Source organism: Myotis brandtii, unplaced genomic scaffold (assembly GCF_000412655.1).
Source record: "Myotis brandtii unplaced genomic scaffold, ASM41265v1 scaffold34, whole genome shotgun sequence".
NCBI classification, from domain to species: Eukaryota; Metazoa; Chordata; class Mammalia; order Chiroptera; family Vespertilionidae; genus Myotis; species Myotis brandtii.
This window is the reverse complement of record NW_005363098.1, coordinates 2997768-3024395: the sequence shown is the minus strand read 5'-3', so window position 1 is coordinate 3024395 and position 26628 is coordinate 2997768. Positions and strand designations below refer to the sequence as shown.

The 26628-nt window shown below is 39.4% G+C and overlaps 1 protein-coding gene across 9 annotated transcripts in view; it reads right to left on the bottom strand.

Annotated features, from left to right (window-relative positions):
* FAM160A1 (family with sequence similarity 160, member A1) overlaps positions 1–26628 on the bottom strand; it is a 199248-nt gene that overhangs the window by 79174 nt on the left and 93446 nt on the right. For 7 of the 9 annotated variants that reach the window (XM_014543876.1, XM_014543874.1, XM_014543875.1 and 4 more), the window contains one exon: positions 2183–2414. The exons of 1 other annotated variant lie outside the window; for it this stretch is intronic. In XM_014543876.1, coding sequence (XP_014399362.1) covers positions 2183–2287 — 105 coding nt within the window. In that variant the 5' untranslated portion in view covers positions 2288–2414. Of the gene's footprint in view, positions 1–2182; positions 2415–10576; positions 10647–26628 lie in introns of those variants that run through there. One more of the 9 variants, XM_014543879.1, reaches the window with a different exon arrangement.

Below are 26628 nucleotides of genomic sequence, written 5' to 3'. Positions count from 1 at the left end.
GAGCTTGCAGTAGTACACTGAAGTGTGGACTCAGCAAATCCCCAGCCAGCAATAGTCACGTTGACATCCACGTGAATTTCTGCAACCAGCATTTTTATTGATAAATGTAACAGGAAAGCCCTCCTTTGAAAGTACACAGAAGCTGAGGATGTTTTCCAGATTGGTTACAAAGGAAAAGTCAAGACTAAAGAGGTAAGAAACTTGACCAAAGTTAACAACAAGACCAAGAGTGTCCCCACTTACAAAAGGCGTGTTTACTAACTAAACACCATTCTCTCTGACAAAGTTATCCTTACTTACCCTCAGCTCGGTGTTTTTCTGCCCTAAACGGAGGGGGCTATGCTTCAGGTAACCAGAAATGTCTGCCAATGCTAGAGTCATTCATATCGGACATGACATGAATAATACGATTCTGGAACCAGGATTTCCTCCTTCACCAATGGAAAAGCATTTTCACACCTTCCTGAATTAAGACATTCTCTAGCACTCCCACAGCTTTGGAGAAAACTTGCCCAGGACACTATCTGAAAGGGCAAATGATCCATCTACATAAAATCAAGAGGTTGATGATATATAATGTCTTTGAAGAGGGGTACAGAATGCTAAATGGATCACATCACAGATACCCCAGCAGGAGTGATTACAAGCAAAGGTATTATACACAAACAAATAAGCAAAATGGGGCCCAGGGCAAAGACTGCACATTAGAATGATAAGGCTTCCTCTGCCAAATGAAATTACTGAGGTTGAAAATGTTCTCAAGAGAGAGCATCTGACTGTGCAATCTTACAAGTTAAAAAAAATACAAGGACAAATAATTAAATTAATAAACATATACATACTAATTTATGAATATATTATGTACATTATAAACACAAAATAGGAAATTTTAAAAGATAAAGATAGGAATATGCCTTCTAAAATATTCTTCCCACACGCAATAGCCTATTGGGCACATCCGTTTGGGTTCACCACCCCACTTTGAAGCTAGCACTTTAAGAATCTTACAAAAGTACAAAGCCAAAGGTATTATTCTATTACCTGGAAAACTCCTGAATTATTTTCTTCCCTCTGCTAAAGCAGCTGTGCCCTTAACATCCAGAGAAAACCCATTAAGATTCAAATGGTGAAAAGTCAGAGAATGAGAAATGCATAAGAAATTTTGGAAGCTTTGGACTGGATAGTGACAAGAAGCTACAAAGTGCAAATGACCCAGAAGCAGAATTAATTTTGTTTTTGATCTAAACTGTATCCCCCATAATTGCTGTGATTTACAGGCTCAGTGCTTTAACCCATGTGCTGTTTCCGGACACAGGAAGGAACTGGGTAGTCATTAAAAAACTGTCACATAAATAGCCACTTACCAGCTCACCTGGGAGTGTAATGTTGGACAAGTAGTAAAGAATGCCAATTTTATTTATTTTACTACTTGTAAACTCCCTGAGAAAAGGGTGAGCTGGAACATTCAACCCTTAATTATCCATGAAAACAGATCAGAGAAGAGTCACAGAGAAGTCAAAATGAATAATAATAATAAAAAAAACTTTTATAATTGACTTTGTAATGAATTCAGATAACACCTGGCACTGTCTTCTCTTAAATTACACCGGACCACCAGCCCAAAAAGGGTAGAATACAGAGGTCAAGGGACCAAAATCTAAGTACTTGCTTGAAAACCCACTAGTTATATAACCTCAAGCAAGTTACTCAACCTCTACAATTTTCCATTCCCTCAATGAGGAAGCTAATGCTAACTGCCTTATGGGTTTGTGGAAAAGATTACATGATATAAGGCATTTGAAGTAATCAGCAAAACACTTGGTAAACATCTAATAAATGTGTGCTTTGTCATGTCAGAGTCTAAGGTCTGGGTGGAAATCAGCAGGGAGGAGGGGAAGAGACAGGATGTAGACATGGTCAAGTATACTGAAAGTGAGGTCAGATTCACTTGAAGGCCAACTGCTGGGGAACATGCACGTGCCCTAATTGGTTGTGTGTTGAAAACCATGGTTTTTAACCCGATACCTAGTCTAGGAAAGCTAGAAGAGAAAGCTGCTTTCCCGCCTTTCTGAAGGGGCTTTCCTCCCTGTTTCTGGAAGGAAACCCTGTCACAGGTAGGAAACCCTGGGTCAGGGTGAAGGAGGCCTCTAGACCAGCAGAGAAGGTGGAACTCATACTTTACCTGCGCCCAGTGGTTTTTAAATACAATCATGCATGTTTCTGGGTCAACTCCCTGCAGGCTCACAGCCTGCTGGAGTTTGTGTTCAGTCGCAACCGATGACATCATAAACCTTCATAAAGCAATGCTTCTAAGTCATATTTAATTTTCATCAAAATTTCGCAAGCAGTCACTAACTTTCAAGAATCACATTAGAAATGTAACTTCTTCACATTTCATTGTCACCTTCCAAAACCTGTAATGACAACAAAAAATGCATCTCATTATGTTCGTATATTGAATAGGACACTGACTACTATATTTAAATCAAAGCCCAACACAGAACAAAACATCTACGAAATAGACATTTCTACTCAATCTGAAGGCTTCCCTTTTTTTCTCTCACCTTGCTACTCAAAATATAATGATTCTCCTAAAGCTACATGCATAAATTAAGCAATTATTAGGTTTATTCTCTCCACTACTGCCAACCAACCCCCTCGATTACAATTCTAAATCACTCAAATCTAGTTGCTATCATCAAGCAAGACACTATGATGCCAATGTCTGTGGAGTTTAAAAACACCCAGAAGCAGGGAAACCATTAGCTAATAGTGACAGAAATAAGTGGCTTAATGAAACTTGGGTAGTTATGAAACAGCACCCAGACTCCTGGGTCTAATATTATTGACTAGAGTTCCAGTGTGCGAAATTGCGTGAGACCCAGCCCCACCGCGCCAGCGGGACCCCAGACTTGCCCTGTGGGAGCCACGGGCTCCACCTCCGTTGCACCAGCCCTGCCAGCCCGGCCCCCAGACCTGCCCTGCATGAGCTGCAGGCCCCTCCTCTGCTGTGCCAGCCCCACCAGCCCTGTGTGAACCCCACCTCACCGCACAAGCCAGGAGTTCTGGCCCATGAGAGGTGCTCCATGCACCTCCTGGTGATGGTTCTGCCGTTATGGCATCACAACCACAGGCCTTTTAGGATATAGTTTGTTTGTTTTTAAGTAATGCAACTGAAAGCATTTTCGGTCATTTGTGGCCACAAACTAAGTGAAGGTTTCTAGATTTTCTGAAAAATAATAGAATTCCAAGTAACCTTGACAAATCAGAGAGAAATGATCCATCAAAAACAAGATAGGGCACACTTACAAATGAGAAGTGAACTGTGTGGATAAAATATGAAGAAAGTCTGACTGCAACTGACTCCCCGTAGGGAGGAAATAGATACTGAGGTCACACAGCGAACAGTGGGTCTGATCCAGTTGTGTGGCGCTTACTCTCTGACAAAGAACTAACACAGTGGTGTTATCTCACCGGTTTGAACTGCCCATAAAAGGACTGGGTATCATTCAAAATATTATTTTTTTAGTGTACAGATTGGAGAGAGATCAGAGAAAGGTAATTACACTGTAATTATCAGAGAACTGGAAAACAAAACCCATGATATAATTTCTAGACTCGTAGTGCCAAAACGAGTAGTGCAAAAACAGCTATTTTCAACTGATGGATATGAAAGGTAATACCAGGAGAACACTAATCAACTGTTCCTCCTACAAACAACGAACGGTAAGAAAGAAGGCTTCAGGTGATGATTCGGATTAGACCTTTGTGTTCTTTGTGAGGAGTGGAATTAAACACTGGAAAACAGTTAAGGTATATTCAAAACAAGTGCTTCTGCTGGGGGGTGGGAGGCTAACTCTTCATCATTAAAGGATCTTTTAAAAAAATATTAGGACATACGACAGAAAACTTACAAGAATTAATAATTCTGAAGAAAGAAACATATTTAAGGAGAATGAAAGAAGACTAAAGTGTACACAAAGAGGAAGGCCTATTAGGAGGAGCACTGCACACAGAATGTTCCCCAGGAAAAAAACAGCTGTGTGTGTCTTCTATGACTATATTTTATTATTTAAATTGGTGAATTCCCTATTGTACAGTTGCTAAGAATACAAAATTGTTGTTTTCAATAAGACACTGTTCACTGCCAACCACAGCCCTTTGCCCCTGAGAGGCATGTTTTTTCTTGGTGTTTTAAAAACTAAGAGTGGCCACCCCAAGCATGCAGGGTATGCGCTCCCAGTCCCCACAGCCTCCATGATCCCCATGGTCCCCATCACTCCCTGTGACCCCACTGTCAGCCTCCCCCCCTCATTTTGACTACCAGGCTAGCCCGTACAAATAACATTTCAGCATGCAGCTTTGCTCCAAGTGAGGAGAGATAGAGCAAGTTCTGACTCAACTTCCTCATTGTCCTAAACGTAATATTGCTGTGAAAAACATCCAGGTCTGTTATTCAGATGATGTAATTATCATAATAAGGAAAATCAGGATATTTTGGTTTATCCCAGAGGCTGGATAAATAGAAGACTCCTTGACGTTCCAGCTCCAGGATTCTCAGATTCTTCTTCAAAGCTTTGAGGGGAACATATACCATGCCAACCGCCTCCAACTCAAAATCAGTCACATGCTCTCTAAGATTCTTTCAGTTGGTTTTCAAAGGGACTTTACATGCAACCTTTCAGAGAGTGAGACTGCATTACAGACAAAATAACTATCTTAGCTGAGGTCATAAATTTACAAGTTAGTTTTGATGGCAATAGAATGTAAGTTTCTCAATTCCCAGTCCGGTGACCTTTCTAGAAAACCATCTTCTCCTTCCTGCTGGCTAGAATCCCGGCCCTATTGCCTTAAGGAATCTGGCTCTTCTCTGGGAAAAGGGCATCTCACTTGGTTGGTACTTATCTGATCATACTTCTGAGGCAGATGCCTGAAGAATCTAAACGTGTCATGAGCCCAGAAACCACAACTTTGAGAAAACTTAGTGGAGAAAGGTGTGTCGGGCAAGTCAAGCAACCCATATTTGATAGCAAAACACCATGCCAGAAGATGCTACAAATGAAAATACTAACCAGAGACCAAAGGGCTGAATATTTCTACTCTTTCTCTCTCCTTCTCATGTTAGACTATTACATCACAGGCATGTCCCCAGGGCAACCTAAGCCCGAAAGGAAGAGACAGCACCATATTTATGAGAGATGTACTGGTATAAGGATATATTTCCTCCAGCACCAAGATTTTCAAGATAATTCTGCCTTTCCCTGTTATCGGGCTTTTCTCTTTTCCGTTTTTGCATTTTTCAATTCCAAGCTGTTTAATTAACTCTCAGATCACAACTGAAAGTCCCAAGAGAAGGACAGAGAAGGACAAAACTAAGCAAAAAGCTGTGAGTTGGTAAAAGAGGCTGCAGTCGCTGGAATGTGTGCCGTGTGACAAGCCTGGCTTTACTGGACATTTCCCCCTTCCTCGCCCTGTTCCCTCTGCAGCCTAAGGCGTCTGAAGCTGGGAATGCTGGCCGCTCTTGGCACACAGCCCGTTCTTCCCGTAAATACACACATGCACATAAATTTGAATTTCATGCCAAAGAGAGAGCTCTATAAACCATCCAGACCCTAACGAGTAATTTCTTTTTCTTTCTTCAAATAAACCACCAACACACACACACACAAAAATACCTAAAGGGCTCTTTTTTCAACAAGGGTTACTTGTGGTTTTGTGGTGTGGTTGTTGAATTTTCTGGCATGGGGGTGGGGTGGGTAAAGGAGCTATCATGATATTATATATATGACAGCCTGATGTATCAGCACACATTCTATAGTGAAAAGACAGAACTGAATATATTATTTCCAAAGATATTACTGATAGTCAATATATTCATCTCAATATTATATGTAAAAATATTTTCCATCAATAAGGAAAGAAAACTCTATTAAATTTTTGTTGGAGACAGAGATAACTGACATAAAATTATATGATTTTTATTGGCCCTTTTTGGAAAGTATATGATATGTTTTATTTGACTATGAAAAAAAGTGTAAGCATACACTTCCACATCACGGAATTATAAAAGACTCCATATGGTCATAAAAGCTTAGATTCTAGTCATCTAGATCACACCTCCTTCCAATGTAAAAATTCCTTCAACCTCATTCCCAAATAAACAGATATCTAATTTCAGACTCTTTCAAAATCTACAATACTTAGGAGAGCTATAAATGTGTCAGAGTTACATTTTTTCTTGAAATACAATCCCTGAATGACTATATGTTAATATATCTCTCTTTCACTACAGACTGAACTTACAATGTAAACATTTTGGCATATAATTCTATATTATCTCATATCATCCTTCAATTATTTTATCTGTTTCAATATAATATCCTTTAAAAACAAATTTTTAAAAATTCCTTAAGGGAAAGAAATAGATAGCTACCTTATTGGGAGACAGAGCCAAGAGAACATTTTTATTAAGGAAAAAGTGATCATATTTGCAGGTCTAATGGGAAGGAACTAAGGAACAGGGAGAATTTGAAGATTTTTTAAAGAAAGAAAGGATTTGATGGAGCAAGAGGAGAAGAACGGTGGAGAACACAGGTAGGGTGAGGCCTAGAGACAAAAGAGAAGCAAAGAGTCTTTTCGTGTTACCAATTCAGAAGTAATAGCCTGACCTTGGTGGGAAGACATTGCAGGTTCCCTTCCCACCTTTCCTTCTTCTACCCACCTGACATTTCTCTGACTGGTTTATGGAAATGGATGGAGAGTTTGGGCGGATTTACCGTAGGGAACAAAGGGTAAAGGCTAAGAGTTTTTAGCTCGGTTGTCCAAGTATAGAAGTCAAAAACCTTAAAGTCCCCACTTGGAGTCTTGAGCTCTGAACCAGGAGAAAAAGCCCCAAGACTCTGGTTCCAGTTCTAATCAGCTGTGACACCCTAAATAAAAAATGGGGCTCTTGGATTGGAACCTCTCTTAGGTGAGTAGCTAGGTCTCTCCCAGCTCAGAAGTCATTATTTTGTGTATTTTATTACAACTGTGACACTAACTGGGCAGAGGTAATCTTAAAGAAGGACAATAAATGGGATTCTATCCGTATGCTTTTTTCAACTGAAGCATATTTCACTTAAGGAACCCAAAGCACAGGAATCAACCATCTCAAATGTATAAACAAACAAACCACATTTGTGGTTGGTTGGTTGGTTGGTTGGTTGGTTTCTTGAGCAACCGCCAGTATAAAACCTCATTGTTTTAGAATGCACTTTGGAATGCCCTGAACTGGCTGCTACTAAACACATAAAAAGTCTATTACTGTAAAAGTGCTTATCACATGAAATTGTATCTAAGAGTGAAGACTCTTCCAATATTGGGAACACCTGAAAGAGGGGAACCTTGTGCCCTCACTTATAACTAAGAGCAGCGAGGGGAATTCATTTCAGGTCAAACTACCTCACACAACCTCGACTTAGAGCCTAATAAAATCCTATTAAGACTAAATCCTCCCTCTGCTCTAATCCTCTGGCCCAGTTTCCTTTTCTCTCTCACTGTCATATCACATAGCATGCTGGGCTGTGGAAAATAAAGGCAAGATCTAATAGCCCTGACTCCCCTGGACCTTCAACCTGTCATAGAGCGTTTTATTTAATCCTCCCCTGAGGATATCCTATATAATAAAAGGCTAATATGCAAATCGACCGAATAGCAGAATGACCAGTCGCTACAACACACATTGACCACCAGGGGGCAGATGCTCAATGCAGGAGCTGTCCCCTGGTGATCATTGTGCTCCCACGAGCGCTGCTCAGCCAGAAGCCGGGCTCATGTCTGGCTAGCACAGCAGTGGTGATGGGAGCCTCGCCCGCCTCCACAGCAGCACTAAGGATGTCTGACTGATGGCTTAGGCCCACTCCCTACAGGGACATCCCCTGAGGGCTCCCAGACTGCAAGAAGGTGCAGTCTTGGCTGAGGGACTCCCCACCCCCAAGTGCACAAATTCCGTGCACCGGGCCTCTAGTGTTTATTGAATTGAGAGGGAGAGAGAAAGAGAGAAACATCAATCAGCTGCCTCCTGTATATGCCCCAACCAGGGATGGAACCTTCAACCTAGGTATGTGCCCTGACCAGGAATTGAACCAACAACCTCTTGGTGTACAGGATGATGCTCCAACCAAACACTTAGACAAGGCATCATAGAGTTTGACTCTGGCTCTTTCAGGTTCACTGTCCATCATTTCAGTAAAGCAGTACCTTGTTTTGTGCCAAGTTGTAGGTCACCAGTTCATTCACAGAAAAATTCTCATGAATTTCAAGTGCACGAAGAAAATTCTCTCAATATAGATATTCAAAGCGGTTTCAGGCTTTGATAAAGATATACTTCAAATGAGTAATAAGACTGAGGGAAACTGTTAATGCCCTGAAATAATTCCACCATGTTTCACATCTTCACTTCACTACAACAGGCTGCCAACTAGGTCATACCCAAGTGCCAGGCAACTGACTGATAAACAGAATAAGTAGAAAAGGAAAATTAAAATTAACATTCAAATTCATACCTGAAATTTGTTTGGGGACTTAATTTTTAATGCTATTTAAGAAATTAAACCCCTGTTGGCAAAGATTTGGAATGTAAAAATTATAGCTTTTGAAAATTACAGCAAGTGTTGAGACATCAGCTCATGAGTGACTAAACAGAAAAGTTTCTTATTCACACGGAGAGATTTGTTGAAACATGAAAGCTGGATCATTCTTAAAGGAAGTCTCCCCAACAACCCAATCAATCAATATAATTTTACTAGTATGCCCAACATGTCTTGGTCATTTTCTCTGGAAAGGGAGGGGCCTTTGGGAAGTTATGCTGTTCAGTCTAACGCCTGTCTTTACACCTGTACCCATGAGGATTAGTTTCCTAACGGCAGTCCTTCAAATGTCTTCATATGAAATTTTTCAGACATGTAATCTGCAGAGTAATCAAGAGGATGTGAGGATTACCTTTTGAAAAAAACCACACAAGAAACCGTCTTTTTGGAAATGTCCTTCATCTAGGCATGGCATAAGACTTACTAAGTGCAATGAGTTAAGTAACAATAAAATTCTCCATATATTCTATGAGTCTCATCAATTGCTGGGCATATTTTTCTAAAGAGAGGTAGCTACAGTTTTTAGTCAACTCTAAAAAGGGCTCATAAACTGCTCCTCCCTTCAAAAAAGTTTAAAAGCCACTTTAAAGATGTGTTCACGGTAAAACCACCAAGAGCCCCAGAGCAGAGGCAAATGGCCAGCTGCAATTCTGAAGGCGTCACTGCAGAGACAGTGGTGGGACTTCTGGGACTTCAGTGATAAGAGAAAGTATGTCTCAGCAGCTTGCGGGCTGCTCCAGCCTGGGAGTAATCATGCTCTTGAATAATAATCAGTTCAGGCCTCTGAGCCTTACAAATTTCATGGCTGGCTAAGCACTTCCACTCCCACCCAGAGCACTGCAAGGCGACTTGTCAGAGGTAAAAAATGATTAGCATTTATTATAACTTAGTAACAGGCTCAAAAGTCAGCAAACTCCTGGTCTCCTCCAACATGATCCCATGCCGATTAGGACGTGGCACCTTCCTTGGCCATCTATGAAACAGGCCACGAAGAGCCAGATGACTACTGGGTTCCATAAACATGACAGAAAGGGCGTGAACCACTGGTGCTTGAGCTAACTGATAAAGGCAGCCTGCCTTCGGGTAGGGCATTGATGTGGTAACCTATGACTATGAAGTTCTGATTTCACATTTAATTTTTATAAACATGAAAATAATGTAAGGCTTCCTTACATATAAATATGATCATCCCTCTCACAAATGGTACTATGATTTAAACAACTATGTTTTCTCATCCATGAATAGTAAAAGATTCTAGAAGTATGTGATAAAAACCTACTGGTTTCAAGTTTTTACTACTCACATATATATGACTGTCAGGATCAGTTTATCATCAAGAGAAGACACCATATGGAGAAAAATAAAAAGCAAGACCTTCTAAAAGCACTGAAAATTTTCAGGGGGGAAGAAAGTTTTAACTTGAAATCTCTCCCTCTTGAGCAACACTGCATGGGCCTCAATACGCGATCAAGGTCCAGACTCACCCATATCCAGAGATGACTGAGCGAAGTAACCATGGGTGCATCTCAGGGACCTCAGGTGAGTGCATAAACTGGTGCTCTACCCACAAAATTAAATTTGATCATCAAAACCACTTCTGTGCATTTACCCTACAAATACACGTACCCCTTACAAAATGGCATATGGAATAACAGTACTAGTAAGAGTTGACACTTACTGTGTACTTCTCTGTGCCAGGTACTATTCTAAATACATTACACTGTTAACTCTTTAAATCTGTAAACTATTATTACCCTTAGGCACAGATAAGGAACCTGAGGCACAGAAGGGTAGAGGAATTGGTCTAATCAAGGTCACACAGATATCCTGAGGTCTGACTCAGATGCAGTCTCTTAACCACTAGCACCTCTCCAAGTAGAATGATGTATTTTATCATTAGGACCATATCTTTAATGCTTATTTTAATATTATTGTGCAATAATACTTACTGGGTTAAATTTATGCAGTTTACCTTCAGCTTATGAGGTTAGCTCTAGGAATTAGGAAAGTCAATGTTCTGCCAAAATATTTTTCAGTCTATTCAGGTCCTCTGCCCATTTTTCAATCCGACTGTTTGTTTGTTTTGATGATGAGTTGTATGAGTTCTTTATATATCTTGTATATTAACCCCTTCTTGAATGTATCATTTGCAAATATCTTCTCCCATTCAGTTGGTTGCCTTTTCATTTTATTGATGGTTTCCTTTGCTGTACAAAAGCTTTTTAGTTTGATTTAATTCCATTTGCTTATTTTTGCTTTCGTTGCCCTTGCCTGGGGAGACATATGCAAAAAGTTATTTCTAAGACCAATGTTAAAGAGTTTACTGCCTATGTTTTCTTGTAGGAGTTTTATGGTTTCTGGTCTTACATTTAAGTGTTTAATCCGTTTTTAAAAAGATTTTTTAATTGATTTTTAGAGAGAGGAAAAGGGAGAGGGAGAGAAACATTGATGTGAGAGCGGAACACTGATCAGCTGCCACCTGCACACCCGCTACTGGGGATCAAGCCCACAGCCTGGGCATGTGCCCTGACCAGGAATCAAACCAGCAACCTTGTGGTGCATGGCATGATGCTCAAGCAAGCCACACCACCCAGGGCTACTGGTAAGTGTTTAATCCATTTCAAGTTTATTTTTGTATATGGTGTAAGAAAGTACAATCTGGTTTCATTTTTTTTGTATGTGTCTGTCAGTTTTCCCAACACCATTTACTGAAGAGACTATCTTTTCCCATTTATATTCCTGCCTCTTTTGTTGTAGATTAATTGACCATATAGCCATGGGTTTATTTCTGGGCTCTCTATTCTGTTCCATTGGTCTGTGTGTTTGTTTTGTGCCAGTACCACATTGTTTTTATTACGATACCTTTGTCTAGCTCAGTGGTTCTCCAAATGTAGTTGAGGAACCCAGAGTTCCCCAGGACCCTTTCTGGGGGACCTTCAAGGATATCAATAATTTTTAAGGACATCTCCAAAAAAACAAAATCAATCAAAGTAAACATAGCTCGCTGTGAAGATTTCTTATATCCAAAAATGGGGCCGGCATTGCAATTAATTGTAGTTATACTTGAGCAGTTAGTTTCACCACTACTCACTACAACTTTTTAAATTATTTGGCTTTTTTTAATAAGATTTTTTTTCTATTTGTACAAAGCCTATTCTTTCAAACTAACATTCACCCTGAAAAATCAAAGTTCATTATGCATTTCTTAAGCTTTGTTTCAAAATATTGCTTTCATTCAAAGATGTGGAGAAAAAGAAACTCTAGTACACTGCTGGTGGGAATGCAGACTGGTGCAGCCACTGTGGAAAACAGTATGGAGTTTCCTCAAAAAACTAAAAATGGAACTGCCATTTGCCCCAGTGACCCCACTTCTAGAAATATATCCTAAGAAACCTGAAATGCCAATCAGAAAGAATATATGCACCCCCTATGTTCATAGCAGCACAATTTACAATAGCTAAGATCTGGAAACAGCCCAAGTGCCCATCAGCAGATGAGTGGATTAAAAAACTGTGGTATATTGACACAATTGAATACTATGCAGTGGTAATGAAGGAACTCTTACCATGTGCAATAGCATGGATGGAACTGGAGAGTATTATGCTAAGTAAAATAAGCCAGTCAGAGAACGACAAGTATCACATGATCTCACTCATATGTGGAATCTAATGAACATAATAAACTGATGAACAGAATAGATCCAGAGACATAGAACCATGAACAGACTGATGAATTTCAGAGGGAAGGTGGGGGTAGGGGCGAGAGATTAACTGGGGAACTTATGTGCTTATATGCATGGCCCATGGACACAAACAATAGTGTGGCAAAGGCTTGGGAGGGGCGGATGCAGGGAGGAGGAGGCCAATGGGGGGGGGGGGAACAACAACAAAAAATCAGACACCTGTCATACTTTCAACAATAAAGATAAATTTAAAAAATATATATTGCTCTCATTAACAGCAGCTCTCACTGCTCTGAAGCCTGAATTTTGCCACAGGTATGATTCTGTGGAATTCTGAAACAGAACTTGGTGAGACTGGTTACCCTGGATGGAGCAGCGCTTTACTTCAATGGGAGGTGCATTCACTCTCTCTCTCCCAGCCCCCTTCTGCATGGAGATGCACACCCATGCATGCACACACGCAAGTCTAGCTCTGCACCAGATGTAAATACTAATCATTAGTTGTTGCCTTTTCAGAGACTCTACAATAGAAAAGCCATATGTGATTTGCAATTAACAAAGGGTAGCGAAGGCTCTAATTTCTGCCTGTGGGTCCAGAATTTAGGCTGACTGTGATGCCTTTCCAAGAAATAAAACTAAAAGCTGAAGTGACTTATATTAAGCAGTTCCTCTGTCACAGCAAGGATGGCTTATTGACTGGATGGCTGCCAGCCCCTAAGCAGACCTGCAGAGAGGCTGTCCTCATGGGGAGGAAGGCATTCATTTATCCATAAGCCTCCAGAAGCAACTGGGTAATCACGACTCTCCCATATTCTGCTTCAATTCATCTCCACTTGCCTCTGGAGTGACTGGCACAGACTTGAATGGTTTCGGGCCATCTAGATTTCTTTAATTAAAAATTTTCTCTGCTAAATTAACACATGTGTCTCAATGTCTTTTGTACAGAGGGTAAAGAAAGAGAAAGCAAAAGCCAAAAAAGAAACATCAAAGACAGTGTTTTAAATTAAGTTTTGCTTCAAATATCTTTTGCATTTGACACTATTTCTCCCCAGAGTTGGTGCTTCAGGTAGAAAACAATGAACAAGAAGAGTAGACAAGGGTTTCTATGTTTCCCTCAGAAGTATCCTGCACTTTAGAGCTAGTTAACTTCTAAACTCAAAGGAGTTATAAAGAGGGTATGGAAGCAAAAGCAGAATTTGGCTAGTTCCTTTTTTGGCAAGAATAATTTTGTGTGTTGACATATATATGCATAATACTTCTATGCCCTGTGGGATTGCCAAAAAATTGATGATCTGACTCAATACTACTGGAATGAATACGCAATTTTTTATGTGGAGATTAGGTTCCAATGTCAGTGCTTAAGGCCTGAACACCCCTTAGCAAGGCACTTGTTGGAAATCAACATATTTTTCCTCATTAAATTGGAGAAGTAGTTGAGTATCTAAAGAAGTAGTTGAGCATTTGGGGGTCAGGTATACAAAAAAATACTGTGTATCTTCCAAGGCAAGAATTGCTTTCATCGTGGTGAGATGCTCACATTGTGAGAGGCAGGTAGAAACTGGGACCAAGCAAGGAAAGAGCAGGAATACATCTCCAATTCCCCAAGAGTAAACCCAAATGTATCTGAACCCCTGAAAATTACTGTTCTCTCTTTCTCTGATTTCTTTTCTGTGGAGTGTCAAGGACAGAAATAGTGGATGAAGCTGCTACACAACCCTGGAGCTTTCTTCAGAATAACTATCCTAAGGGAGCTTCTCAAACAGTAACTAAATACACAGCAAATCTGCACTACGTCCCCAGTAAATCATATTTCCTGCTTTCATAGAAAAGGAATCTAATATAGGGAAGCCTTCCAGGAGACAACTCAAGTAAAATTAAAGACAGATTTTCCATTAGGTAAACATGCCTCTGTTTCTAAAATACTTTAAATTTACACCCACAAATATAGCATACAAACACTGCTAATTAGAAATTCAGTAATAAACATCATACCCTGGAGAAAGATTTCTCAAAAGTGAGAAAAAGAATGATGATAGAATGAGAACCAAATAAATATAAATATTTGGGTTTCAGGTAGACCTGATCACGGTGTTATTAGTTTTCATTTATTAAACTGGTAGGGAAAATAGTGATAACCCTGGCTCTGCCACACAAATTGCTCATTTCAAGGTTCTTTCTGTAAGAAATCTACAGAGAATTTTTAACTTTAAATCTAAGTATATTAGTTCTGAGGGCGTCCAAAGGTATATTTATTATAATTAAAGTACATTTAAAATGCAAGTATTTACTGTAACATCAGAGAATCTTTGACTTGTTTACATATTGTTTATTGCAAGAATAAAATTATTCCCTCCAAAAAGTTGCCACGGCCTTTTTTTTACAGTGTTCTGAGAATTTAAGTCTTAAAGTAAGAAAAAGGTAAAGTACTGCTATAATGCTGCAATTAAACATTTTATATGATTCTATCACAATAACATCTCCTTTAGTCTAACATAATCAGTATTCTATATCTGTTGCCTGCACAAAACTATAATTACTCATTGATTTGATCAAAATTACTAGTTGACTAGAGCAATTCAGTCTGCCAGCCAGCCTTCAGGGTAATTAGTCAAATCAACAGTATATCAAAATGACTAATATGTTTCTGAATCATGGATTAGACTATCTACAACATCATGGCAATGCTTGGATTATGTTCCAAAACCTCAGTTCACCTTAACTCTGTAGACTATTTTCCTCATAATTGAATTTACTCAGTACACAGTTGAGAGTTTTCCCTCCCCTTCAAGGGAAAAAGGAAAGTGACAATAAAAGCCAAAGCAGGAAATTTAATGAAATCAGATACCCTTGTTTAAAAAAGTAAGAGGAGGAGGAGAGCTGTTTCATTACTGTGTGAGGGGAGTAGAGTCAAGAAGAAAGAAACAAAATGGATTGTTCCCAATCAAACCACTGCACGGTGCTTCCAATTCCATTAAAGGCCACAGTTCTGTTGATTTGATGCCAAATGCCTCTAAAATGTTTTTACCCAAGAAAAGTGTGTTTTTTGAAAGAACAAGGAAAGCAACACATTTAAAGGCGGGAGAAAATTTTCTTTCATTTACTTGGGTCAGTGAAACATCCATCATGCAGAGACACAAACACCTTACAGAGTGAAAGATCAGAGGAGCTACTCTAGCAGGAGATCAAAGAGCCAGTGCCTCTGGGGGAATCAAACAAGCACTGAGCAGATCCCCCTGAGATTTCTCTCCTAAACTAGCTTATGCCAGTGCTGGGAGAACCACAAAGCAGAGCAGGCTAGCCCCCAAAATGTGACTAAAATACATAATTCTAGTTTGGCTCTCTCTCTGGAAGGAGAAACTTTTTCAAAGTAATTAAACAGAATAATTATAAAATAAAAAAATTTTGAAAGCAAGAAGGTTCAAATTATCTACACACTAACTATGACAAGCATTGAAATTAGCATATGCTCAGCTAACAGTACGCCCAGCCCAGTATAAGCGATGATCTATTCAGCAAATGGTTACATGGTGTCAAAGGAACTTGGATGCATTACACAGATGCCCTCAGATCTAATTCCACCTACTTGGCCTAAAAAAAAAAGCACTTTGTCTATCCCTGTTATATGTACATTTCAAAGAACAAGTTGTCATTAAAATAGGTGGAGGGGGGTAAAATTCAGAGCAGAAATGTAACGTGTCCATATAATTTAGCAAGAAATTTCAGCATCCCAAAGCCTTTAGTTGCCAGAATCAGAAAATTATGCTGAACACCTATTAAGTGCTTGCCTTAAACCTGCCCTATTAATATGGCTCTTCTCTAAACCTCTTAGTTTAATTGCATCTCCCTGGTGCGAAGTCGTTTTTGCTTTGTGTTATGGTTATTTCAGAACAAGACTCTGCTCTCCTTGAGGGTAGGGGTTACACCTGCTATTCATGGGTGATTCAAGAAGCATTCATCCACTGCCTAAGATGTGTAGTGTGGAGCATGTGAATAAAACCCAGGCGCAGGCAGTTCCCTGGGGGGAGATGTTCACTTGGGTAAGCTATCAGTGAGAAGGGCTGGTATCTATTGGGCACTTTCTCTCTCCCAGGCACCACATTAAACTGTCTATTTAATTCTCATAACCATTCAGTGGGGTAGGGATTATCATATTCATTTTGCTGATGAAGAAACTGAAGCTTAGAAAAAAGTGAATGTTCGCATGGCTAACAAGAAGGACTAGGAGGACTAGGAGAACTGGGTCAGGACCAGGAGAACTGGGAAGACTGGATGGGAGAGAGGAGGAGTTAATTTGCAGCCATGGTCAGGAGAGGGAATTAGGAATGGCACCTTCATTGATACCATGTTTGCATAGGACTGTATCTGCAGTGGCACATGGAAGCAATTCACCTCAGCAAATGAGAAGTGTGTTGATAAAAATATGATGTGATTCCCTGCATTCTAGTCCTTCATGAAATATGTCCACCATTTGTTTATTTGTTTTACCATAAGGGCAGGGTCGTGGAACTTGACCCTATCGTGAGTTCAACTTTTTGGTAAATTAAAGGTTTGGAAAAAGGCAAAATAATGGGTGAAGAGCTGTAAGGAGCACTAGTCAACTAGTCATTGCTACCACCACAATGTGTCACTCAAACTGTCCAGACAACTTGGGTTTCAGCTGCTGGAGATGGTGCATTTCCCTGCTCACACAAGTCTAGCCATGAAAGAGAAATCTACTGGTTAGCAATTCCAATGCATATTAGAAACGTGAACAAAACAGATTATCCCACCAATAAAAAGAAAACCAAAACACTAAACATTAGCCACTTTAATATATACTGATTCATCACTAAAGTTCTAAGGGAGGAGATATGTTAATACTATTGGAAGATGCATTACACCCAAAATGCTGATTCAAAACATGTGTGTTTTCCTATTCATATAGCATATACTGATCAATAATGTGGGTAGCAAGTTGTAAATTCAGTTGTACATCTACTGCAGTTATTTTGTATACAATTTAAATAAGTAAATTAAGACATAACTATGCTTTCTAAATTTTATTATATTTTATTGAATTTATGGGGTACATTGATTTATACAATTATATAGGTTTCAGGTATACAATTCTATAATACATCCTCTGTATACTATATTGTGTTCACCACCCCAAGTCAAGTCTCCATCCATCACCATTTATCCCCCCTTTACCCTCTTCTACCTCCCACCCACTCCCTTTCCCTCTGGTAATCACCACACTGTTTTATTTGTATGAGTTTGTCTGTAGCTTAATCTCTTCACCCTTTTCACCAAGCACCCCAGCCCCACCCCTCTGACAACTGTCAGTCTATTCTCTGTATCTGTGAGTCTATTTTGTTTGTTAGTTTATTTTGTTCATTAGATTCCACATATAAGTGAAATCATATGATACTTGTCTTTCACTGACTAGCTTATTTCACTTACCATAATATTGGGCACTTTCTCTCTCCCAGGCACCACATTAAACTGTCTATTTAATTCTCACAACCACTCAATGAAGTAGGGATTATCCAAATAAATTTTGAAATATTTGTTCTAGTTCTGTGAAAGATGACATTGATATCTTGATTGAAATTGCATTAAATATATAGATTACTTTGGGTAGTATGGACATTTTAATGATGTTAGTTCTTCTCATAATAAACATGTTCTTAAGTTGTGTGAAAAGAAAGACATGTGTCCTATACTACATTTTGTTTTAAGGGAATGTGTTCCTAGGTAATTAGTTCATCTATTAAATACCACTCTGATATTTCCAAAGCAGTTATCACTATGGTATAGCACAAAGAATACTGGACCAGGGGTCAGGAATTCCTGGGTCCCAGACCTGGTGCTAGCTCTGACCACTGTGTGACCTTGGGAAGATCATGACAACATCCTGAGATATCTAGTGGTGAGATCCCACTAGCTCAGCAATTAAGGGCACTGGCTGGTTAGTCAGGAAGACCCAGGTTCATGTCCAACTCCCATCACTTCCTAACCATGTGAGCTTGGTCAGGACATTAAACTTCTTTAAGTCTAATGCCCTGTCAGCAAAATAGAGATGATCATACTGGTGCCTACTCACAGGGCTGCCGGGGAGATTAAATGTGACACTGGAGTAAGTACTCAGCACAGTGTCTCTCTCGTTCCGAGCACTAATAGAAACGAGCTATTATATTGCTAGTAACTATTTTTCAATCTGTGCCTGCCAGAACCCAAGAAGTTTGAGGAGAAGCAGTGCCTCAGGCATTTAAAAAATAATGAAAATTAAAACTTTCTATGGTATCAATTGCTTTTATCATATTAATATTCTAGATTTCCATGGAAGATTTAAGTGTCTTAAGAAAGTTCAAAGAACTTGAGATCTTGACATTTTAGCCTTAGTTTTCAGTGAGTCTGTGGCCTGCTCCAAAGGGCGGCTCTTCTCTTAGAGCCATTTTCTCACTAAAGTAGAGAAGTGTGTCCTGACTGTTTCAGAAAGAACTTCTTTCTAATAATCTCCAATACAGTGTCTGCAGGAACTTCTGCCACTTGTCACACCATGTAGGATGCAACTGAGGACCTGCAGTCCTTTATGATAACTCTTCAGGGGACAAGGCAGCCAAAATCAGTGGCACCACTGCACAAAAGCATGTCACAATTTTCTCCTGCTTTCTGCGTTGAAAGAGTCCACTTACTCTAATCAGATCTGCCAACCTAGAGGAAGACTCCCCAGGCAGTTTTCAAAGTAAAGGAACAAGTGGCCAGACACAGAGTAGCTAGGGCTGCCGGGGCTAATGAAGTGGGAACCAAAAAAGAATGTTTTTGTGATTGTAACCCAGGACTTTGAATTTCCCCCTGGCTAATGAGGCTGGCTACCTGGAAAAATCAAGTTTAGGATCTAAAATAATGGCAAATGGTTTTTTGTTTGGAGGTGAGGACTCTGTAATTACACCTGAATGTTTTCAGGGCCCTCCTTTTTATCATGGTTTGTGTCTATCCCCACTTTCCCTTGGCATTCCGGGTCTATTTATAGTAGGTGCTGGGTGACTAAGATTTCTTCTCATTCCTCAGGTCTCGGCTTACAAGTCTCCACCACTAGGAAGTCTTCCCAGATGGATTTGATTTTTTGCCCCCCAAGACGATAAACTCCATGAGCGCAAGGTCTTCATTTTGTTCACTGCTAGATCCCTAATGCCTTACATGGCACACAGAAATATTTGTTGAGTGAATTAATTAATGAATAAATGAAAGAAAGGGAAAGAGGGTCGTTTTGCCCAAAATTTGAGACTGGTTTTACCTATCACTCCCACAATATTTAAACAACAATAACATATTCTCAAAAGATAAATGGGACATGATCACCTTTAAAAGTTCTTTTTCTAAGCTTCTCCTCCAAAAGCATATTAAATATCAAGGCATTCACCTTTCCCCAAAGGCAAGAAGCTTTTTAAGGCAGGTTTCTTTTTATTTTTATAGGAAAATTTTAACCCATCAAGATCATTCTTGTAATCAACTGACATCATCATTAGTTCTTTGTTAAGGATTGGGTGACAAAGGTAGGTTATTCTGAGACTAAGAAGAGTAAGGAAACATTTTTGCCTTAACAATTTTACTCATTTGTACTGGCACTAAAGATGAAATATAAAATTAACATGTGTTTCCAATCTTGAAGCTGCTAACCTTTGTGCAGCTCAGGCATCACAATGTCAAAATATTTTTGAACTGCAAACATTCATTACATTTAGTTTTCATCCCACAATATTGATAGAAATATTAACCCATGCTGCACAGCCCTTCCTGAGAAACCAAGTGCTCTTAAGAGAAAAGAAAAGAGTGTGAGGGCAGCGAGAACTTCCATGTTTCTGAACCTGTAGAGCAAAGCTATATTCAAGTGATGCTCCAAGAACTGGTTTCAAGAGCAAGGTTCAGTCCGGCTGAGCCAGCTTCCATGGGTGAGCTCCAAACACAGCTTTTCTCAACACCATGATAGAGAAGAGAAAGGCTACACAGCCAGACATTGAAGCTACCACTGAAGCCCATAAGGAAACCGATTTCTAAACATAAAGCCCTAAACAACCTCACAGAGGGACAGGCCATATTTAAGGTCCCCATCTTCACACTCTTCCTATTTTATCTGAATTAAACATTGGCAAACGGAAAGCTGTAAGTGGGGAAAGAGGAATTATGCGGTAATAAGGCTAGACTGTCTGATTAGCACCAAAGAATTGCAAACATTGATTAGTTTGTTCTGTGGTCATAAGCAGTACTTCCAAATTGGGTCAGCTAGTTTAGGAAGCCAGACGGAGAAGGGATGCAGATGAATAATGAAAAATCAGTGAGTTTGAAAAACAGAAATCTAATAGTCATTCTGCTCCTAACCAGTTGTATGAACTTTGACAAGTTACTTAACCTGTTTCTAACTTTCTTTATCTTCAAAACATGGGATATATTAAATGGTTAGTACAGTCTCCTCCAGTTTTCAAATCCTGGAATTCTACAAATCCCATCACACCTTTACTGAAAAGTCAACCAAAGAAGCACTCATGGAGCGCCATGTCCTTATTACTCAAAGCAGTTTGAGTTCAGTGCAATTTGAGCCATGACCTGTGCCCTAGATCATCTATCATATTAGCAATGACTAATCAAAACATTATTGGTCCAAAAATAATAATAAACCAGTGAACAAGTAGTCAACCAGGACAGTGAAATATCTAGAGTTTCCCGCTAAGTAATAAATTGGTTCAATCTTTGGAAAGCAGTTGTGTACACATACCAGAAGTCCTTTTTAAAGCCATGACCTATGACCCATTTAATTGTAGAAATGCTTATAAGTCATTTAAAAAATGGAAGTAAACAATATGTTCACTATAGACAGATTAAGCAATTAAATTGTTTGAACTCATTATAATGGTGACTTAGAATAACATTTAATGACACAGGCAAATGCTCGTGCTATAATGTTAAGCAAGAAAAGCAGAAGGCAAAATTATATACATGGCATGACCATAATTACCAATAATGTGTATATATGACCTGTATCTTCGTGTGTGTGTGTGTGTGTGTGTGTAATATTTATGAATAAGACTAGGAGGACAGATAATATATGAACGGCAGTGTATTTTATTTTATTCTTTGATGTTTCCTCCCAAATTCTCTATTTTCGCATGTAGAAATAGTCTCCCCTTATCCACAGCTTCACTTTCTGCAGTTACCTGCATTTTCAATTACCCACAGTCAACAGTAGTTCAAAGATATTAAATGGAAAATTCCAGAAATAAACAATTCCTAAGTAATAAATTGTGCACCATTCTGAGTAGCATAATGAAGTCTCGAGCCATCCTGCTCTGTCCCACCTTGGATGTGAATCATCCCTTTCTCCATCATCTCCACCCTACATAGGTCACCCGCTTATCGGTCACTTGGCAGTCATCTCAGTTATCAGATCGACTGTTATTATATCACATGTTGTTTGTATTCAAGCAACCCTTATTTTACTTAATAATGGGCCCAAAGCACAAGCGTAGTGATGCTGGCAATTCGAATATGCCAAAGAGAAGCTATAAAGTGCATCCTGTGAGTGAAACGTGAGTGTGTAAAGAGAAAAACATAGTATATATGAGGTCTGGTACTACTCCCAGTTTCAGGCATCCACTGGGGGTCTTGGAATATATCCCCTGTGGATAAGAGAGAGCCACTATAATAACTTTACAATGAGAGGAATTTTTAGTATGACTACTCCCAGTTTCAGGCATCCACTGGGGGTCTTGGATAAGAGAGAGCCACTATAATAACTTTACCACGAGAGGAATTTTTAGTATATGAACAAGACTGAAGGATGCAAAACAATGAGGACTTAGGCAATTACTAACTTATTCTGCCTATTACATGCTTCAGGAGTTCCAACAGAGAGATACCACTATGGGCTGAGTGGCCAAGGAGATTCCTAGAGGGGGTTCACAAGTAGAATTTAGGTTTATACAATAGTGCTTAAGAACACTGACTCTAGAGCTGGATTTTCTAGATTCACATCCTAGCCCTGCCACTTACCAACTATGTGAGTTTAAGCAAGTCACTCGAACTCTCTCGGCCTCAGTTTTCTCATCTATAAAATGGGACTGGTATCAGTTCTTTCCTCATGTGAGGATTAAACAAAACCACATCAATGTAGGTTTTAGCACAGTGCCTGACACATAGTAAGCATTATATAAGAACTAACATAATTATTAGAAGGACATTTTAAACTACATAGCATAATACATTAATAGTTCACACTTTTGCTGTAGCCCTATAAGTCAGATACAACCCACACCACTATGATGGCAGAAATAACATTTTGCCTAATTTATAGAGAGAAATTTAAGGCACAGAGAGGTTAACTGCCCAAGGTAAGTGGCTGAACCAGCATCTGCTCCCAAGCTAATCTGCCCCCAGTGCCCTTGCTCTTAACCACGGCACCATCTTGCAGAAAGGAGTGAACATGCTTACCCTGGGTAAATTACTTACTTTCAAAGAGGACAGGAGCAACCACTGACAGAGTGCATTGAACTTGATAATGAAAGCTATGTAAGGGAGTTAAGTTCTCGTTCATTAGGCAATTGGGAGCTGATAAAAGATTTCTGAGCAAAGCAGTTATAGGACAAAAGAGGAATATAAGAAAATTGGTCTGGCAGATAAATACAGTGTATGTTGGAAAGACGCAAAAGGAAGCTGTGTGTGTGTGTGTGAGAGAGAGAGAGAGGGAACAGACAATGCAGGTGGCAGGTGCTGAGGGACTGGCCAGGTGTTGCACAAAGAGATAGTAGAGCTGGACAAATAAAAAAAAAATATTTGAATACTGGGAGCAAAAAATGGGGAGGAGAAAAAAGTCACATTTCATAACCCATTGAGGGCTGGACAAGAAATGTTTCCTTTTATTTTGATTTCTATAAGTTTGTGAAATGCTTAGTGCAATTACTATTTGTAAAGCATTTTTAAAAAACCTAACTGATAGTAGCACAAAATAAAACATCACCCAGCATTGCACTCTAAGCAAATGCTGGGTGACTGAAAAGGTGTTCTACAGTAAGTGACAAAAGTGACTAGCAAGGAATCATAGAGTGTAAGCATCTATGGTGTAAAGGAAGTGGCTATTTACAGAACCAAGACAAAGAACCCACTAATGGCTAATCCTGACATAGAGCCCAGGTCTGATAACATCTTCCAGCACAAAGCCAAGCTAATTTACCCCTTGTTTTAAAAAGGCACCCTAAGCTTGCCAACAAAAATATGTGATTGATCCAATTAGCTTACTGAACTGAGGAAAAGAACTTGCCAAAGTCATGTGTACTCACAGATGAGTCCTTCCAGGACCAAACAGTGCTGCATAAAAGGCAATCCTTCAACTTAAACGTTCTCGCTTATTTAAAGGGACAAAACCGAGCACTATTCATCATGAAGGAGCTTAATGAATATTATCAGATGGTAATAACACAGACATGAGTGTCAAAAGAATGAGCTCTTATGGTGGAAAACAGGAAGAAACATAAAGGACTGCAAAAAAAAAAAATGTATGTACTGTGGTTAAAGTCCAATTCCCAGCTCTGGCCAGGCAATTTTCCCACATTGAGCCTGCATTAACATGCCAGCTCTCAACTTAATGCTTTATTAACTTAACCAATAATGCCTGTGTCTTCACTTGGGATTATGAACAAATATAAGCCATGCCTGTTGAGACTGGCAGCCATTAATTCATTCAACAAACATTCTTGGGCACCATGATGCGCAGGTAATGAGTAATTATCACTGTCTAGTCATTTGCTGGGAAGGCAAGAGATGGTCTAAAAACCATTTTGGTGTGAAAAAAAAACCTCAATGGGAAGAGATGAACAACCTAGAGAAAAGTGGCGACTTTCTCTAATAGTCTGCAGGTCTAAAGGGGCAGCTGACTCACTGGTTACAATCAGGGGGTAAATATATATCCAAAAAGCAAATTTTCTTCTTCCCAGAGGGTATTAGTGAACTGTACCTAACTCTCTCATGGACTGTGAGCCAAAGTCAGTAAGAGGAAGAGTTTATGTAGTTTCTCCAAATTGTCTTGCCTGTTCTACCTTCAAAAAGGATCCTTGGCCCAGGAGACCAGAGCAGCTCTGGGTCCAGGAGCCCTGAGTTGGTTGGCTGGAATCTGAGCAGCTTGACCCCTGCCTGACTTGGGAAAGCAGGACCCACCCAGAGGATGTCGTTGGAATAGAACTGAGAGCCAGCCAGAGAAGCTGTTGATATTTTTCATATTCTAAATTTCAGATTTTTATCACTAACATCTTATATAAAGCAATTTATCAATCCATGTCTAAAGTAAGGATAATTTATTACACCCAATTTTACTGTCATATAGTATTCTGAATATCCTTGAACTTGAAAAATGAAATCACTTTGCATCACCTTATATTGAATAATGAGCATCATTTATATGAGAAATTTTTCACAGGAAGAGAAAACAAATGTTGATTTTTACCAAATGTACAATTACTGACATTTCAGTAGTTGTAAGACTAGATAGAGCTATGGTATAAAGTAAGAGTCAAACTTCAAATTTCAGTAACAAATTTAAGGTATTTAAAGATACTTTGCTTTTAGAGCATTGTATGTGTGTTTCTTTCTAAAAAGAGACCCCCCCAACTTGCCTGTGAACTAGTTAGTCAACTACTCAATCTTGCCAACTTATGGCAGAACAACTGCAGAAATCCTATTGCAATTGAGATGTTGTCAGTACATGAATAGAAGATGTCATTTAAGGCACGGAATCATTAAAAATGACCTAAATACCCATTTTAAATACCTTATTTTATCATGAACCATAAAAAAGCAAATTTATTTGCCAATATTTTCACATAGATCAAAGCTATTTCTGCAAGTACAGGCCCACTGATTGAAGTTCAAAGTTGTCTGTCTGCGTGAGCCATACTCATAATGTATAATACATGACTTCCAGTTTGGCTACTTGAAATTGTGAAAAATCTCAGAGTGGATCAATCTAAAAGTGGAATCATTCCACATCTTAAACATCTCCCCAGTCTTCTAGAGTTATCTCTCCCACATCCAATTAGAAGCAGAATCTTATATAGCAACTTGCCTTTATTTAGTCTTTCCAAAGAACTTGATTTCATAGAAACAATTTTCTTTTCACAAATATATTTCATCAGTGTACATGCTATTTGATGGAAATTATATAATTACTGTAACAATGCACACAACTCAGCGGTGGGAGGAGAAGTTTGGGCCTCAAGAGCACCCTGGAAATAGCCCACCACACAGCACACTTACCAAGGGGTGGGGATAAGTCAGTGTGCTTTCCAAAGTGAGTAGGAAGAACTGGCAATCCAGGGAGCCACTTAGATTGGCTGAGAGAACTCCCATGGTATTATTTTTAAAAGCCAGCTGTTTCAAGAACTAACCTCTAGCTTAAAAGGGTATCTCCAGGCAAAGTTATGTCTTGTTTAGAGGAAATGTCATTTAAGTCTCTCAAAGAGAGGACTTCTATGTCTTTCTGACATCGCTTATGGGACAAGTCCTAGAGCATTATTCTTTTTGAAAAAGGAAGCGTGTACTGCTATCTCCACAGCCTATGATTATCCCCGAAGATTTAATTTCCAGTATTTACACTGGACAGTAATCACTAACAGACACCTGGTGGGGGAAAAAATTTAATGCCCTTGAGCAGCCCACTTACAAGAAAATTCACACATATTTGCAAATACAGTCTCCCGACAGCCCCCTCCAAAGACACTGTTCCAGACCTATGCAAGACCATTAAAAGTGGCAATGAAAATACTACATCCAGCCCATGGACTTAGTCTTTAATACTAATATTTTCATTTGGAAATTTTTAGGTATGGTGTTCATGCTCTAGTTCACCACAGACTCCACAACTCCCTATGGTCTCACACCTGCTCCCCCCAAGTGGACATGCCACAGAATCAGTAGGATCTATAATATCATTATAACTTGATTCTGTATAGAAACTTTGGTTAGTCTCCAGCCACACCAGGAATGCTCTTAGAGAAAAGGCATTTGCCTTGGTGGAAGCACCCAACCACATCACTAAAAGGAAGACCAGAGGGTCCACTTATCATGAAGAAATAGAAATAAAAATGATTGGCAGCCTAAGTAACAACTGTTCAAAAACTTTAGTCTTCCTGTCCTGGCTGGTGTGCTCAGTGGTTAGAGTGTTAGCCCACGCACCAAAAAGTCATGGGTGATTACCAGTCAAGGGCACATACCTGAGTTGCAGATTCAATCCCCACCCCAGGTCAGGGTATGTGCAGGAGGCAACCAGTCAATATATCTCTCTCACATCAAAGC